The 18,857-nt window shown below is 38.2% G+C and overlaps 1 protein-coding gene across 2 annotated transcripts in view; it reads left to right on the forward strand.

Moving 5' to 3' along the window:
• scaper (S-phase cyclin A-associated protein in the ER) overlaps positions 1 to 18,857 on the forward strand; it is a 641,491-nt gene that overhangs the window by 264,280 nt on the left and 358,354 nt on the right. For both annotated transcript variants that reach the window (XM_039773420.1, XM_039773421.1), the window contains exon 19: positions 14,829 to 14,936. In XM_039773420.1, coding sequence (XP_039629354.1) covers positions 14,829 to 14,936 — 108 coding nt within the window. The remainder of the gene's footprint in view (positions 1 to 14,828; positions 14,937 to 18,857) is intronic.

Genomic DNA, 18,857 nt, shown 5'->3' on the forward strand with positions numbered 1-18,857 from the left:
TTTGGTTCTCGACTGCCCTTAGAGTATCCGGGTATCCTACTATGTTAAAATAGTCTTTTGACAAACTCCTTCATATTAAACAGTTTTTCCAGAGCAAATGGTTAGACTGGAATGTCGTAAAAGACAATCGTATTGTGCGGCGCCCAAAATATTTACGTCGCAGGTCAGGTCGCCGCCACAGCTAGGCTTTGAATAAAAAGTTCATCGGCAGCATTTGCTCAGGAATATGCCATCCTACTCATGGCTTTGGAAATAGGAGTGTCAGTGTGCCAAATCTGCAATACTGTATGTTAAAATAAACTCTGATCATGGATCATAACTATCCCACATCAATTAATATTGCACTGTTTAACTCAAGATCATTTAATGGCAAAGCACTGGTGCTATCAGAATTCATTACAGACTTAAACCTTGACTTGCTATGCTTAACAGAAACTTGGCAAAAACCAAATGATTTTACATCTGCCACGGTGGTGACCCCGCCCGGATACATTCACTTTACGGAACCTCGCAGCTCAAGACACGGCGGAGGAGTCACAGTAACTGCTAAATCGAAGTTAAACATCAAATTCTTTATGATTATCCTGAATGCTGGCTGTCTGGCACCATGACTGAGTATAACTATCTCACCTCAAAACCTAAATAAACTGTTCTTGTTCAGTGGGTGTGAAATGCCACAATTCTGTTCTCCACTCAAAAAGGGTATTTTGTTTGTTATTTACCTCATGTCATCTGTAGTGATGGCAAAAAAAAATGTTAGTCTTGCTTTTGATGGAAAACTAAGATTAAAAAAGAAAAAAAACGTTTCTCACATAATACAAGTCAAAAAAAAGTTAATGGAATAAAAAAGTAAATTGTGTTATATATACGAGACGTTCCACGTGCCAACCCGGATGGACTGTCTCAAAAATGGATTTGAGTATTGCCACGAAGCAGCTGATGCCTCAGCACCAAACCAGTTCTGATCCCCAACAGGCCTGACCCCACTGGCTCTCCAGCGGTTTTGACTTCTATCCAGTGACCTAAGAGGAAGACTGGACTCCTTCAGTACTATGTCTCTTTGGAGAATCCTTGGGTGACACTGGTTTGACTTTGTGTCAAATGAGCGGTTGCTCATGGAGTCCCAAATGAGGCACATTACCTGCATTGTGAAGAAGCGTCAGATACGGCACTACAGCCATGTGGTGCGATTCCCCAAGAGAGATGAGACTCATAGGATCTTCATCGTTGAGGACCTGAGTGGCTGGACCAGGCCAAGGGAATGCCCACGTAACACCTGCCTGCAGAAGATAGAGGGTAATTTCTTTAGAGTGGGACTTGACCATGTGTCTGCCTGGGGTTATCAACCTTGTCAAGAGGTTTACATACTTCAGCAGTGACATTCATTTCTGTGGTGACTCTTCCTTAGAAGTCAGTAGACAGATTGGGAGAGCATGGGGAGTCGTGAGGTCGCTGGAAAGGGGTGTGTGGTGCTCCCGATATCTCTGCAAAAGGACAAAGGCTGAAGTCTTTAGAGTCATGGTGCTTCCTGTCTTACCAAATGGTTGTGAGATATGGACAGTATCCAGTGACCTAAGAGGAAGACTGGATTCCTTCAGTACTGTGTCTGTTTGGAGAATTCTTGGGCACCGCAGGTTTGACTTTGTGTCGATTGAGTGGTTGCTCACAAAGTCCCGAACGAGGCACATTACTGCATTGTGAGGGAGTGTAAGTTACAGCACTATGGCCATAAGGCATGACTCCCCGAGGGTGATCCGGCTCGCAGGATCCTCTTTGTTGAGTACCTGAGTGGCAGGACCAGGCCAAGGGGACGCCCACGTAACAACTGGTTGTGGCAGATATATGGTCATTTCCAGAGGGTGAGACTGGACCATGTGTCTGCCTTAAGGGGTTGTCAACCGGGATTCTAAGTGGTTTCGTTATTTGGTAGTTGTGGCAATGTGCTGTACCACTACATGCTCCCTGACCTATATCACATAATCCACATGTCAGTTATCTAGTCGTTTGCTCACAACATGCAAAACACATTGATTTTTTGCTGAAAACTGTTAAATAGACTGAAACATTTGAGCATATAAAGAAATGGAAAAATAAGAGCATGTCATAAATAGAATTTTCACATAATGCTGAAAATTTGAATTAAAGTCAGGATTCATAACTTATTAATGTAGGGGAGAAATAGACCTGTTTAAGGAATCTAAATTACAGTTAACCTCAGAACCTCCTCTACCAACATCTAACAATAGCACATAATTCTTTTCATCCCTTGAGATGGAATTTGTTCTTGATGAAAACAATTTCAGCCACATTATATTGTAAAATAGTATTTTAAAAAAACATGTTTTACGTACACTACTACTACATGTAATTATATTCTGTTACTAGCAAAATACCCGCGCTTCGCAGCGGAGAAGTAGTGTGTTAAAGAAGGAAAGAAAAAGAAAAGGAAACATTTTGAAAATAACGTAACATTTTTTTTTTTTTACACACACACACATAAACATATATATATTTACATATCTATACATATACACATATATATACACATATATACATACATATATATATATATCTACATATATACACATACATATGCATACACACACATATATACACACAAATACATATATATATATACATACGTACACACACACATATATATACATATACATACATATCTACATATATACACACACAGCTATTTCGTATCAGTGCAATACGCTGCTTGTTAAAACGGATGACTCTTCTTACGTGCAAGTCTGCATGGATATTATGAACTATCGTATTTGTTCAAGTTCTATTTAAATTTTAAATAGAAGGAATTTTTATTTAGTCGACAGAAATATCTTTGGTAGGAATGGTAAAAACAGACAGGAATATTATTCGTGAATAAATCAACTCAAACCTTAAACAACTTATAATATTTTGCTCTCCATAAAAATATACCCTGTCTAAATTATACAAGTTAGAAATAAAGTAAACGTTAAAAGAACAAACATTCAAATTTCTTTACTCTTATGTAATTTTATATAAAAATAAACTTAGATTTTAAATATCCCAAAAGATTTTGCTCTCCATAAAAATATATCCTGTCAAAATTATACAAATTCAAATATGAACATGCTGCATAACAAAACCTGGAAATATAAATAAAATGTGTTCCTTTCAGCAATAACAAATCAAATCATTCAGTTGTCTTTGCTCATATGTCATTTTAGAGCTGGACGCCTGGCATCTTTTTTGGCACAGGTTCGCTTATGTTTGGTGTGAGGTTCTGTGTTGTGGAGATTCTCAGGATGGATTGCAGGTGCTCATCAGTGAGGCGACCCCTGTGTGCTGTTTTGTTAGTCTTTATCACTGAGAAGAGCTTCTCACACAGATATGTGGTACCAAACATGCACAAGGTTCGAGCCGCATGTAGACGGACTTTTTTTGTTCTTCAAAGTCACCAAAGCGCTGTGCAAACTCAGTGCGCCAGTTTATCAGCAAAGTGCGATTTGGGAACACCGAGAGGACGACTTGGTTTAACATTACTTGGCAACAGGGAAAGTGGGGCAAGGTGCACTGGTGCATTTGTGTCTCCCATAAAAGCAGCTTCACTTGAAATCACTTTGTGATTGTGCACGGTAAAACGTCCGCTGAAGTGTCAGATTCTTATTTAATTATTCTGCTTTCTGTATCTTCTGCATTGCATTCAGGTTACCCTGATGTTTTGTCTCATAGTGCCGTCTCTTAGATTAAATTCTGTAATTACAGCCACATTAGCTCCACAAATGAGACACACGGGTTCAGTAAACATATACTCAGCCTCCCATCGGTTTTTAAAGGCTCTATTTTCAGAATCAACTTTTTCTTCAGCATCGGTGAGCTAGCTTCGCAATAACTTGCAGCATCATAAGCTAGACTTGATTAACGCGTAAGTGTTCTGCAAGGCAGCTGAAGCCTGCATTATGGGATCTGTAGTTTATTGTGTTACCAGCGCTTCATATACCCGGCCTTTAATAACAATAATACAGTATATAAAATGATCTCAGGCCGGATATAATTACACGGGTCGGATGTGGCCCGCGCGCCCTTGAGTTTGACACATATGGACTAAATAGAACTTGAAAAGATATATTTTTTCAAATGTGATCGCAGCAATTCAGATAGAGTTGACGCAAGACTACAGCCTGCATGCCTCAATAAGTCATCCTCCCTCGCTCTTACTTTTTACCGCTCATCTAATGAATACACTGAGTATGGCTTTACAAAAACAATCATTGATGGATAATAAAGTATACATTATTCGAGTATGTAGATCGGAATATATATATAGAAATATATATATATATATATATATATATATATATATATATATATATATATATATATATATACCCGCATATCGCAGCGAGAAGTAGTATGTTGAAAAGCCTAGAAAAGAAAAGGGAACATTTTAAAAATAACGTGAACATGACTGTCATATACAGTATTTGTTTTGTGAGTGTTACTGAGTGTTACTGTCATCAAGGATTTGATTATCATTATTTCTTTCAATCAGGTTCGTGATTTGTAGGATGTGTTGTGTTCAAGTTACATTCCCGGTTTGTCAATCGCTGTAAAGATGACAGGTTTCATTCATCGATTCGCTTACTGCATCAATAAAACAGCTCGCCTTCTTCTTTATCTGAGACCTGACACACTGCATGCACGGGTTTTTTACACTGTCTTCCTTTAGCTGGACATTTACTTTTTCCAACGGTGCTTTGTTTCGCAGTAGCTGGATTTATGAATATGCTTGTATGTATATCAGACGCCTATATATTTTTGCTGCCTTTTCAATTGTATAATTCGGCTTTTGTTCAGCTTTTGGAACTGTTGCTTTTATCTGTGCACTGTGTCAGTTCACGTGGAGCCACTCGGTGTACATGCATCAAGGTTCCCAGCTGTGTTGGTGCCATCTCGCGCGTGCGTCCATGGCTGTATTTAATGTTACCTTAGTCCTGGCACTTAAAACTTTCTCTCGCAGTTTCTCGCTTGAGTTTGTGTCAAACACCACCCTGACCATCTCATCTTCCTCTCCATAAACACAGTCCTTCACCCGAATATTTACCCGCGGCAGTTTGCTATTGGATTGCCGACGGACTGCCTTATATGGGCAGGCACTAAATTACAAACGCCAGCGCAGCCTGTCTATGAACTTAATTTAAAGTGTAGGTTTACATCGCGGCTTTGTTTTCGGCGTAGCAGAACTCATGAATATGGTTGTATATGTCACTCACTCGCTTCTTATTGTTTCGCTGCCTTCTCAATTATATAATGCATGTTTTCTAAAGCGCTTTTTTGAGGTCTTCCTGGTTTTCTATGTACGGCGTGATTACGCGCGGGAGGCGTGATGATGTCACACTAAACTCCGCTTCCCCACGGCGTTCAAGCTCATCTCCATTACAGTAAATGGAGAAAAACTGCTTCCAGTTATGACCATTACGCGTAGAATTTCGACATAAAACCTGCCCAACTTTTGTAAGGAAGCTGTAAGGAATGAACCTGCCAAATTTCAGCCTTCCACCCCACGGGAAGTTGGAGAATTAGTGATGAGTCAGTGAGTGAGTGAGTGAGTGAGTGAGGGCTTTTGCCTTTTATTAGTATATATATATATATATATATATATATCTCAAAATACCAGCGCTGCACAGCAATGTCCGTGTTAAAAAATTATGAAAAAAGAAAAGGAAACATTTTAAAATAACGCAACATGATTGCCAAAGTAATTGTTTTGTGTATTTTGGGCGCGCCGTGAGTTGTTTTCGCCTAGCTGCATCAGAAAATGTACCACGCACATCTGACATTCTCCTTTTACTGTTTTTCACAGCTTGATTGCTGCTGTCATAATGGGTTTGAGTCTATATATATATATATATATATATATATATATATATATATATATATTGTGGTCCCACCCAGGGAGGACGTGAGGAGGGCTTGTGCCTTCTCCAGACCGCCAGGAGGCATCCGTCCTTGTTCTGTTGGGAGCCACGGGTCGAGGGCAAGCCCTACTCCTGTAGGGGCCGTGGTCACCGCCAGGCGCGCCCGATGCCGGTTTATCCTGTGTAGGTCCTCGGCCGGGCTGGAGCCCGCCAGGACGCTTAGAGAACAGAGGAGGGCGTGTGCCTCCTCCAGACCGAGTGGGGGCCCGGCCCTGGTTGGTGCAGGGGCCTCGGTAGGGGCTTTGAAGTGCGCCCCAGTGCCTAATTGTCCCGGGAGCCCGGCACACCAGGAAGTGCCAGGGGAAAGACGATCGGGGAGACACAGACGGCTTCCGGGTGCGCAGCCCGGCACTCTGCCACACAGAGTGTGTGGCCACCGTTATGCCAGGAAGCAGCTGGAGCCCATCCGCCTCCCCATAGCCGCCTCCCTCCAGTCAGCGGTGGACGCGGGAGGCAGTGCTGGCGGCTTGAGAGAGGACAGGAGGCGCCAGGAAGCAAGGCACAAAACTGTGGGCCCTGACTTTGGGATTCAGTGCCAGCAGCACTGGGGTTTGTGAGTGCACGTAACTTTGAATATTGTGTAAATAGTGTAAATAAACAGTGTGTGGGTGCAAAATATGTTGTCCGTCTGTCTGTGCCGGGGCCAGCGTTCACAATATATATATATATATATATATAGTTTATACACATACATATCTTCATATCTACAGTATATAAATATATATATATATATATATATATATATATATACACACACACACGTGACAAAATTGTTGGTACCCTTCAGTCAATGAAAGAAAAACTCAAAATGGTCACAGAAATAACTTTAATCTGACAAAAGTAATAATAAATAAAAATTCTATGAAATTTAACCAATGAAAGTCAGACATTGATTTTCAACCATGCTTCAACAGAATTATTTAAAAAAATAAACTCATGAAACAGGCCTGGACAAAATGATGGTACCCTAACTTAATATTTTGTTGCACAACCTTTTGAGGCAATCACTGCAATCAAACGATTCCTGTAACTGTCAATGAGACTTCTGCACTTCTCAGCAGGTATTTTGGCCCACTCCTCATGAGCAAACTGCTCCAGTTGTCTCAGGTTTGAAGGGTGCCTTTTCCAGACGGCATGTTTCAGCTCTTTCCAAAGATGCTCAATAGGATTGAGGTCAGGGCTCATAGAAGGCCACTTTAGAATAGTCCAATGTTTTCCTCTTAGCCATTCTTGGGTGTTTTAGCTGTGTGTTTTGGGTCATTGTCCTGTTGCAAGACCCATGACCTGCGACTGAGACCAAGCTTTCTGACACTGGCCAGCACATTTCTCTCTAGAATCCCTTGATAGTCTTGAGATTTCATTGTACCCTGCACAGATTCAAGACACCCTGTGCCAGATGCAGCAAAGCAGCCCCAGAACATAACAGAGCCTCCTCCATGTTTCACAGAAGGGACAGTGTTCTTTTCTTGATATGCTTCATTTTTCCGTCTGTGAACATAGAGCTGATGTGCCTTGGCAAAAAGTTCAATTTTTGTCTCATCTGTCCATAGGACATTCTCCCAGAATATTTGTGGCTTGTCCACATGTAGTTTGGCAAATTCCAGTCTGGCTTTTTTATGATTTGTTTTCAACAATGGTGTCCTCCTTGGTCGTCTCCCATGAAGTCCACTTTGGCTCAAACAACGACGGATGGTGCGATCTGACACTGATGTTCCTTGAGCTTGAAGTTCACCTTGGATCTCTTTAGAAGTTTTTCTGGGCTCTTTTGTTACCATTCATATTATCCGTCTCTTTGATTTGTCATCAATTTTCCTCCTGCGCCACGTCCAGGAGGTTGGCTACAGTCCCATGGATCTTAAATTTCTGAATAATATGTGCAACTGTAGTCACAGGAACATCAAGCTGCTTCGAGATGGTCTTATAGCCTTTACCTTTGACATGCTTGTCTATAATTTTCTTTCTAATCTCCTGAGACAACTCTTTCCTTCGCTTCCTCTGGTCCATGTTGAGTGTGGTACACACCATGTCACCAAACAACACAGTGACTACCTGGAGCCCTATATATAGGTCCACTGACTGATTACAAGATTGTAGACACCTGTGATGCTAATTAGTGGACACACCTTGGATTAACATGTCCCTTTGGTCACATTATTTTCAGTCTTTTCTAGGGGTACCATCATTTTTGTCCAGGCCTGTTTCATGAGTTTTTTTTAATTCTGTTGAAGCATGGTTGAAAAGCAATGTCTGACTTTTATTAGTTAAATTTCATAGAATTTTTATTTATTATTACTTTTGTCAGATTAAAGTTATTTCTGTGACCATTTTGAGTTTTTCTTTCATTGACTGAAGGGTACCAACAATTTTGTCCATTTTGCTGATATATACACTCAGCAAAAAAAGAAACGTTCCTTTTTCCAGGACTGTGTATTTCAACAATAATGTTTTAAAAATCCAAATAAATTTACAGATCTTCATTGTAAAGGGTTTAAACAATGTTTTCCATGCATGTTCAATTAACCATAATCAATTAATTAACATGCACCTGTGGAATGATGTCGTTAAGACCTTAACAGCTTACAGAAAGTAGGCATTTAAGGTCACAGTTCTAAAAACGCAGGACACTAAAGAGACTTGTCTACCGACTGTGAAAAAACACCCAAAGAAAGATGCCCAGGGTCCCTGCTCATCTGCGTGGACGTGCATTAGGCATGCTGCAGGGAGGCATGAGGACTGCAAATGTGGCTAGGGCAATAAATTGCCATGTCCACACTGTGAGACGCCTAAGACAGCGCTACAGGGAAACAGGAAGGACAGCTGATCATCTTCGCAGTGGAAGACCACGTGTAACAACACCTGCACAGGATCGGTACATCCGAATATCACACCTGCGTGACAGGTACAGGATGGCCACAACAACTGCCCGAGTCACACCAGGAACACACAATCCCTCCATCAGTGCTCAGACTGTCCGCAATAGGCTGAGAGAGGCTGGACTGAGGGCTTGTAGGCCTGTTGTGGCAGCAGGTCCTTACCAGACATCACCAGCAACAATGCCGCCTTATAGGCACAAACCCACCTTCGATGGACCAGACAGGGAGTGGCAAAAGTGCTCTTCACTGATGACTCACGGTTTTGTCTCACCAGGGGTGATGGACGGATTCGTGGTTTATCATGCGGAATTGAGCACGCCTGGGACCTGTTGGATCGCAGGGTGAGGGCTAGGGCCATTCCCCAGAAATGTCCAGGAACTTGCAGGTGCCTTGGTGGAAGAGTGGGGTAACATCTCACAGCAAGAACTGACAAATCTGGTCCAGTCCATGAGGAGGAGATGCACTGCAGTACTTCAAGCAGCTGGTGACCACACCAGATACTGACTGGTACTTTTGATTTTGAGCCTCCCTTCATTCAGGGACACATTGTGAAACATTTTTAGTTTGTCTTATGGTGTTGACTCTTTTAGTGTTCATACAAATATTTACACATTAAGTTTACTGAAAGTAAAAACAGTTGAAAGTCAGAGGACGTTTCTTTTTTTGCTAAGTATATATATACATACCTATCTACATCATATATACACACACATACATACTGTACATACATACACACACACAAATTATATGTATGTATGTGTTTTGTGTGTGTGTGTGTATGTATATATATGTGTGTGTATATATATATATATATATATACATATATATATATATATATATATATATATATACACATATATATATATATATATATATATATATATATATATATATATATATATATATATATATATATATATATATATATATATATATATATATACATACATATATATATATATATATACATATATATATATATATATATATATATATATATATATATATATATATATATATATATATATATATACATATATATATATATATATATATATATATATATATATATATATATATATATATATATATATATATATATATATATATATATATATATATATATATATATATATATATATATATATATATATATATATATACACACATATATATATATATATATATATATATATATACACATATATATATATATATATATATATACACACATATACTGTATACCTGTGTGTATGTTTGTATGTTATATATATATATATATATATATATATGTGTGTGTGTATAGCTTTGGTCACTGAGTGAAAGGGAAAAATAATAAAATGTAGTCTATAAGTTATTAAACAGTAAAACATTTTAAGGTTAACGTTTTACAGGTACATTGAGCACTACTGGAGTGGTTGCGGGTAAACTACATTTTAAAGACGGTGTAACAGAACAGGTAAGTAGTACTAACAGCAGCTAAAATGTATATGGATCATCTCTCGGTAGTTGATCCCTTTTGAAAGCGCGCTACACGACGGCTGTGGTATAGAAATTACATTTTCTATGTGAACGTCCAAATTTCTGCCTCTGGTAATGTGCCTTACCGGAAAATTAGTTTTGTGTCATCTGCAGTGTTAAGAGAGAAAGGCTTTGGTTTGGGATAAAAGGAAAAAAGGTGTAAAGAAAGTAAACTTGCCTTTTCTTTTATATAGTATAGAGAGATGTGCGCTGACGATATGCGCCTTTTGGGGACAGTCACTGTGGGTCTTGTAGACTGGTGAGACGCCCCTGCCATTAATCGGCTGTGATGGCACTGTTGGTTCTCCACTCCTGTGCATGTCTTCATAATCCGAGCTGATGACCTCATAATCGTATACGTGCAAAAGAAAGTGCGAAGCGCCTTAATATTAGTTTGCCGCGGTGTAGAAAAGGGGTCCCATGTTTGCACTTGTCTGGGCTACAGCTCAGGGGGAGGATGAAAAAAATTAAAAGTGATCACTTTGACTTAAGGCAGAAGCGCAGTCAGCGTCTCAAAGGCCGGCACAGCTATGCGCTCGCGCCGGCTGCTCGACTTTTGCTGGGCAGGAGACCCCACTTTTTGCAGACGTCTCCGCGCTCTTTGGAGGTCATTCATATATATATATATATATATATATATATATATATATCTATATCAAAATTCCCGCGCCTCGCAGTGGAGAAGTAGTGTGTTAAAGAAATAATGAAAAAGAAAAGGAAACATTTTAATAATAATGTAACATGATTGACATTGTCATGAGTGTTGCTGTCATATATATGCCTGCCTTAATAAGTCACCCTCGCTTCGCTCTTACTTTTTTACCGTTCATCATGGCTATTGGCGGAAAAATTATAAAATGGAATGAGGATTACACTGAGTATGGCTTTACCAAAACAATTATTGATGGCGAATCGATTATTCATAAAGCTTGAATTGGTGATCTGTTTTTCTGTGTTAACCTCATATTTTTTCATACTTCTTCTCAAACCAAAGGGGTGCGAGGGTAAAATGAATCGTGAAGCGCTGATCAATGTAATCGGTCTACCAGGAAATCATGCATTGACAAAAATTCCCCTTTGCTTGTAATGCAAAGTGTGATTAAATGTATTATTTTTTAACACGTTATGGAGCATATGCATCGAAGCTTCTCAGCTGTGCTTGTGCTAAGAAAAGGAAACATTTTAAAAATAACGTAATACGATTGTCAATGTAACCTTTTGTAAGTAGTGCCTGGGGGATTCAGTGTGGAGAAACTCTAGAGACAGCATGCGTATTAACTTGTGGATTTTTTCTGTGAGTATTTGGTGGCAGTGTGACGAAGTTGCTTCGGAAGACGACGTTAGCCATGAAGCTCAGCTCAGAGCAAAATGAGGTGAATGGGAGGGGAGATGATGATGTCACTCCTCCACCCGCCTTAACTGTCAATCCCCCCACAAACACAGTCTCTCAGAATTTGCATAAGCACAGCCTTTGACCAGCAATTTTAACTTAGTTAGAAAGTGATCAAAACTGTCGTTTATACCCTGCGTCCTCTCATTAAACTTGTATCCCGCATTAGCCATGGGCATGACAAACGCCAGCGGAAGCCTGTCTATGAACTTAATTTAAACTTTAGGTTTACACCGTGCTTTGTTTCCGAAGTAGCTGCAGGCATGAATATGCTTGTACAGTATGTATCACTCGCTCGCTTCTTATTGTTTCGCTGCCTTCTCAATTGGATAATGCATGTTTTCTTCAGCGCTTTTTGGACCTCTTCCTGGTTTTCTATGTAATGCGTTGACAGTCAGTTCACGTGATTACGTGGGAGGCGTGATGATGTCACACGAAACTCCGCCCCCCACGGCCATCGAGCTCAACTCCATTACATTATATGGAGAAAAATAGCTTCCAGTTATGACCATTATGCATAGAATTTCGAAATGAAACCTGCCCAACTTTTGTAAGTAAGCTGTAAGGAATGAGCCTACCAAATTTCAGCCTTCCACCCACACGGGAAATTGGAGAATTAGTGATGAGTCAGTGAGTGAGTCGGTCAGTGAAGGCTTTGCCGTTTATTAGTATAGATCACCATTACTTTTATATATGACTTACTGTTACAAAATATAGTGAGACGTTAAGCAAAATGACACCTTTTATTGGTTAACTAAAAAGATTACAATGTGCAAGCTTTCGAGGCAACTCAGGCCTCTTCGTCAGGAAAGATCTTGGCCTGAGTTGCCTTGAAAGCTTGCACATTGTAATCTTTTTGTTAGCCAATAAAATGTGTCATTTTGCTTGACTTTTCACTACATTCATAATGGCTAACATGGTACAACGCCCTAGTACTACTGTTACAAAATATGTAATGAACAAAATAGTGATGATAAGCTGTTTGATGTACTAGTAAATCTGAAAATATTGCAACATTCAAACCAGCTAAGCAAGTCTTCAAACCCACCCAGATGTTACTCCAGGCATTCATTTTCTTCCTTGTTTAGAATTCCTGTTAACAATTACCAAACTACTTACAGTATCACAATGCAACATTTTAGATAATGTGTTCCTGTAAATTATGGATCCTTTTCATTTTAGTAGCAGTTCTCTAATATAGAAGGGCAAATTTTACTGAGCTCGGTGTACTCTTCCTGATTTTTTTCTTATTTTTCCTGACCATTTTAAATCGCTAGCATTGGGTCAGCTGTGAGACACCCAGATGAGCTTAAACTCATAAAACTACTTCATCAAGAGAATCAGTCCACACAGTTAGGTAAATGAACATACATATTCTCCTTCTGTGGATGCCTTTACTTAATAGGATTATTTATTTGGTTTGTATTTTGTTTTTAATTTTGTATCTTTTAAAATATGTATATCATCTTATACATGTAATAACTAAAATCTTGATAATGCAGTTGTCTTTTAAAAGCATTTTCACTCTATTTTTATTGCCATATGGCTTGTTTTATACAAACAGTGAAGTTTGGTCACCTTTTTTATTCAGTTACTGTAAAATGGGGAGAATGTTCTAAGAAACAAATTGCACCAAACATTGGATGACCTTTCATTATTGTTGACATGTAAAGTAATCATACAGGCAATGCTCAGTTACATAAAATTTACCACTCTCCTGGAAAACTTAAACTAACTAAGATGGTAGTTAAGGTCAGCTGTTTGAATGTTTTGATTTTTCACCAGTCCTGCCCAGTACACGGGTAACTAACTTCAGACCTTACTTTCAACTACTTGTCAGCACACAAGCTCAAGAAATTATGAAAAAACCCTGGGGAAAAAAAGTGGCTTTTTGTTATGAGTTCTGGAGCAATGGTTTCTGGAGAGTTAATCAAACACTCTTTGGAGAAAAGCTAAAACTGATTTCAATAAGAGGTCAAGCATAGTGAAGGAAGTATCCTGGTTGGGAGATGCTTTGCTGCATGTGAATCTGAATGTTTTGTCATGAATTCTCCTTTGTATCCGAGGTTTACCCAGGTGAATGTGAGGCTATCCATCAATGATACTCTAAAATATACAGTATTAGCAAGTCTTAATCAGAATGGGCAAAGAAATTGAACCAAAGTGAGTTTAAATGGTTCAAGTCCAAACCAGTCCCTTTGAGATATTGTGGCAAGGTTGGATAAAAAAAAAACAACAACTCATGAATGTCATTGAATTGAGGCAACACTACTGCAAGGAATGGGACGTAATTGCTATTCAGTGCCCTGAGAGAAGAGTAAAAGCAAACATGCTTACAGTTACTGAATCATGGGTAAATTAATTTTTCACTTTGATTTATGGTCATTGATTTACTTTCTTTAATACAGATTAAATAGGCATCAAAGGTTTGTTGTATTCAGTGGCATGGTGGTGCAGTAATAAGTGTTGTTGCATCATAGCTTTAAAGCCCTGTTTTCAAATCCCACATCAGGTATTGCTAAAGAGGAGTTTGCATATTGTCAGTATGTCTGCATGCATATTTCTCTGTGTATGGCATTTTTCATCCTCCATCCCAAATAATTTGCATATTAGGTTAATTGGAAACTCAGTTAGTCCCATGTGTTTGTGCCCTGCATTTGATTGGAACCTTGTTCAAAGGTGCTTTGCACCTCTCCTCTAGTGCTGCCAGGGTCCAACTACCCACAATGATGAAACGAACAGATAAATTTTAAAATCGATGGATGGAATATGTGGAATTTGTTCTTATGTATCACTAGGTTTTGTGGATAATGTTTACTGTGAAAAAGATGAGATACTGTAGTTCAAACTAGAAGAAATACTTGTCATGACCAAAATGTACTTTTTGTCTTTGACTGTGTTTGGTACTCATTTGTATCAGGGAAAGGAAATTTTCCCAATTCTTATTCCTTTTGTGATGATACACTATTATGTAGTGTATGTTTTGTAATATGCAACAATATACTGAGACTTTATTACTGATGTTTCTAATATCACTCCTGTTAAGATGTCCTCTTTTTTTAAATCTCTTTTCAGATTACCTCTGAAGTGCATTTATTTAGTCACATCAAAGGGAAGAAACATCAGCAGGCAGTGAGAGACAGCAGCAGCATCCAGGGCAGGGAGCTGTCAGACGAAGAAGTGGTATGTTAAGAATAGTGCAATACTTCTCTGCTTGCACTTTGCTATTATGAGATGAATACATTTGGCATATTTAGCCTTTTGACAGTTATTTTTCTATATCTATGGCGCCTGAAATCACTAACTTTTATGTTCCTGCTGCTGGTGTATAGTTTCAAAGATACCATCCATATCACTTTAAAACCAATGTTTTTATTGGTTTTGTTCCTCACTTTAAGTTCTGTTTGTCAGCATAAAACAAGGCTCACTTATTAATAAACAGTTAACATTACTGTACACAAGTATAGTAAATGTTTTGGTTGTTTGCAAGGTACTTTTTTCTGACTCTCCTGATATTTTTTTTCAGATAATAGAATTAAATGACCTTAACAACTACATTAGTGTTTGAAGTGACCTAATGATTTGGAATTTTTTTTTTTTTTTTTGAAAAAGTTACATTTAATAGATTCCATTTGAAATTTATTTTCTAATCCTTTGTTGTGAAATTTAACAAAATATTTAGTGTCATTTTAATTTATCACATACTAACACATGTTATTCTTAAGGTTATATTTAAACAAAAAAGTGACCTGTCAGTCTTATACTGCCAACTTTGTTTGAATGTTTTATGATATATTCTTGCAGCAAATAACGGGAGATAATCAATGAATATGTTTGTCTTTAATATAGACTGTCTCCAGATTATTGTTTGATACTGCACATTGCTGTCTTGCTATACCCAGAATATAATTTCCTGCATGCAGTATATCTTGAAGTCAAACTTTTATATATTTTTAATTAGACTTTCGTATATTGAGAGTACCATTCTGCTTTGGCTAGGAAGATATTCTTTGTAGCTACTGTATGTTCATATTTAGTTTGTGCTGAGCTTGTATGCTGATGGCAGATTATGTGAGCACTATTGGATCAATTTCTCAAGAGAGTATATCGCATATGTTTGACTACATTTTCAATATGCATTTGGCACTCACGTTTATTGCTTGTAGCATATCCTGTTTTAATATAACATGTATCACATTCATGACCTCTTGTGGTTTGATTTACTGGATTTTTTATTATTAACCTTTGATCTTTTACCACTGGTCTCTCACGGCTGACACTTAAGCTACTTGTTTTCTGTGATCTTCAGCAATATTTTATATTTTTTTTGAATGTGAGACTATTTTGATTCAGAGCTTTGTGTAGCTGCTAGCCATTACTTGATGAAATGGAAAGGGAGGTGACTAAGGGTGAAGGGTCGCACTTCCAGGCCAGATGCCAGTTAAAGGTCACTTCCATAAATCCTTGACAACTTGGTTTACTAAATAAAAACTTCAGAATATGTAAAAACCCCTTGAACTGTGGGAGTACCTTTCCCTCACTGACTTTTGGGTTTTGAGGAAGAAATCAAATTTTTATTTTACTTGACTGCTTTTTAATTCACTAAATTTCTCGTGAACTCAAAAAGTGTGACCTGCTGGTCATTTTCCACATAAAAAGTTAAGTTTATTAGAGGAAATATTGGCAATCAGCAAGGTTGTTAACTTCTACTATTCTATTTGTATATGCCAGTGTAGTATATTCTATATTCTATGTAATTTTGTTTAAAAAGTTCATAATGGAGTTTTTAAATAGAATTCTTGGGAAGAGCATTTTAGCTTTAGTGATGTGGTTTTGATATCATTTGCATCTGTGGAAAAGAAAATGTGATGAACATGTCATAGTGACAGAGTAGAATAAAGAAAAACATATTTAATGCCACAATAGGTGTACAGTATTAAATAGTCTATCATATTACTCCTGACAAAAGATAGGCAGTGCATTTATAAGCCTGCTGTGCCTCTGGCTACCATCTTTGTTTTCTTTTGTCTTTGCTTTGTAAAAAAAATCATTAATATGTGACATTTGTGGATTATACCTTTTTTAAATTCTAAGGTTTTGCAAAAGCATAAACTCTTGGTTTAATAAGTACTTGAATTAAATTAATCATTTCTGTCAGAAATGTGCCTGATGTACATACTTATTTACTGCAGGTGCAACTTTTTCTCTAAACTGCTACATAATTTTGGAAATTGCCTAAGCAATATTAAAACTTCCCTGATACAGTTTTTAGTGACTTAAAAAAAACCCACAATGTATGAAGAAAAAGCTAATTTTAATTTTTATGTAGTTGATTTTTATTATTGTGCACACTAAGATTTTCCATCAGTAAATAAAAGCCATTATCAAGGCAAGCACAGGGCACACTCAGCTTATACTGGATCAGCCCAGAGTAGACAGTTAACATAAAGATTATGTCTTTGGGATGTGACTGGATAACTGAAGTATGGGAAGAAAATACCAATGTAGGCATGGGGGGAACAAATGAATGCTGAACAGGAAATGACTGGACTGGGACTCAAACCAAGATATGTGAAATACCAGCACCAATTTTGGGATCATGTGCATTTATTTTGTTTTTAAATCATTGTCATTGCTCACTAATCTGTTATACTTTAAGAAGGAAATCTGTATGTTCTTTTTCAATAGATTAGTACCTTGGAAAAATAATATTAATTGCAGGTAGGAAACAAGATCAAGGTTAATCAAGTTATGCATATACAATAAAATCAAAAGTAATAGTTGCTACAATACCAAAAATATATCTTACTGGAACTAGTTTCAGCACTGTCATCATGTTTATCTTATATTCTCATGTTTTGTATTATAAATTGTTTTACATTTATCTTAAAAAATGGCTATCATTGTTAGCTTAAGGATTAGATATACTGTATGCTTTGTATTTAACACTGTCATTTGCATTTGTGCTCCCAGTGACAGATTAAAATATAAATATGTATGTGTGTCTGTCTGTCTGTCTGTTGGTCATGCTGTGAGGTGCCTCTCACCCAAGCTGGTGACCCTCAGAAACGTGTCTTCTGATTGGGTTGTGACTTTGGGTCTACCAGATCTCTTCCTATCAGAGTTTCATCCACTTTCCAGTTGTCTTTGGATTATGTAGGACACCACTGTACTTACTGATAGTTTGATTTTTTTTTTTTTTTTGCAGTTTCTTTTAATGAAAGACATAAAGGATGGTCCAGCTCTAATTATGTAGATGCAGATCGTCTAGACGACTTTGATTTATGCAGGGATAATTCCATTATGGCGCGAAGATGATTCTTTTTGTCGCCAGTGCGCACACTTCTCGATGGTCTGGGATTTTTCGGGTGATTTTCTATGTAATAAACTTAAGTTATAGCGTAATGAAAATTGCATAATTAGATCTGGACCACCCTATACACTTCTAAGGGAGTAATAATGCTTTGTTTCATTTTATAGAATAGCAGGTAAATTAGATGGGAAATTAGTAGCCAGTTTTAAATAAATATTCATGCACCGAAAAGGCGCAGGTTCCAGTTGGGTGCAGGTGTGCGTGAATGGGTTTTGCTCTGCAGTTAATTGCAGTACTGGCTGACCGTGCCGCGTGCATATGTGGAAGTGAGTAGTTCAGTCAGACACTTCAGTGATGCCATGGAGGGAGAGGCTTCTTAAACCTATACCTTATTTGGAAGTTAAAGATAAAGGAGTCTGCATGGGACAGCATTGTAAAAAAAGAGAATTGAGCAGGAAAATGAAAGGAGGTTAAAGGAAGGAGAGAGATGGGCAGGAGTGAGAGAGAGAACAGGTGTTAGATGGGAAGAAGCAGGCGGACAGGAATTGAACCTCAGAAAAGAGCTTATGGCCAGTGCTTAGGAAGGGGCTGAGGGATCACTCCTGCTGAGTGACTATGGAGCAAGAGCGACCATTGTACTCAAGGTGTTTTGTGGTCAGGAGGAGCCATTTATTGGCAGATTTGGGAAGACAACACGCTTTTGCCGCATGAACCCAAGGATAGGCACAGGTGTGAGCAGAGCAGGGCTCGGCAGCTGTCCATGGAACATTGTGGGATTGGTGGCAGGGACA

The sequence above is a fragment of the Polypterus senegalus genome, chromosome 12 (genome assembly GCF_016835505.1).
Source record: "Polypterus senegalus isolate Bchr_013 chromosome 12, ASM1683550v1, whole genome shotgun sequence".
Classification (NCBI taxonomy): Eukaryota; Metazoa; Chordata; class Cladistia; order Polypteriformes; family Polypteridae; genus Polypterus; species Polypterus senegalus.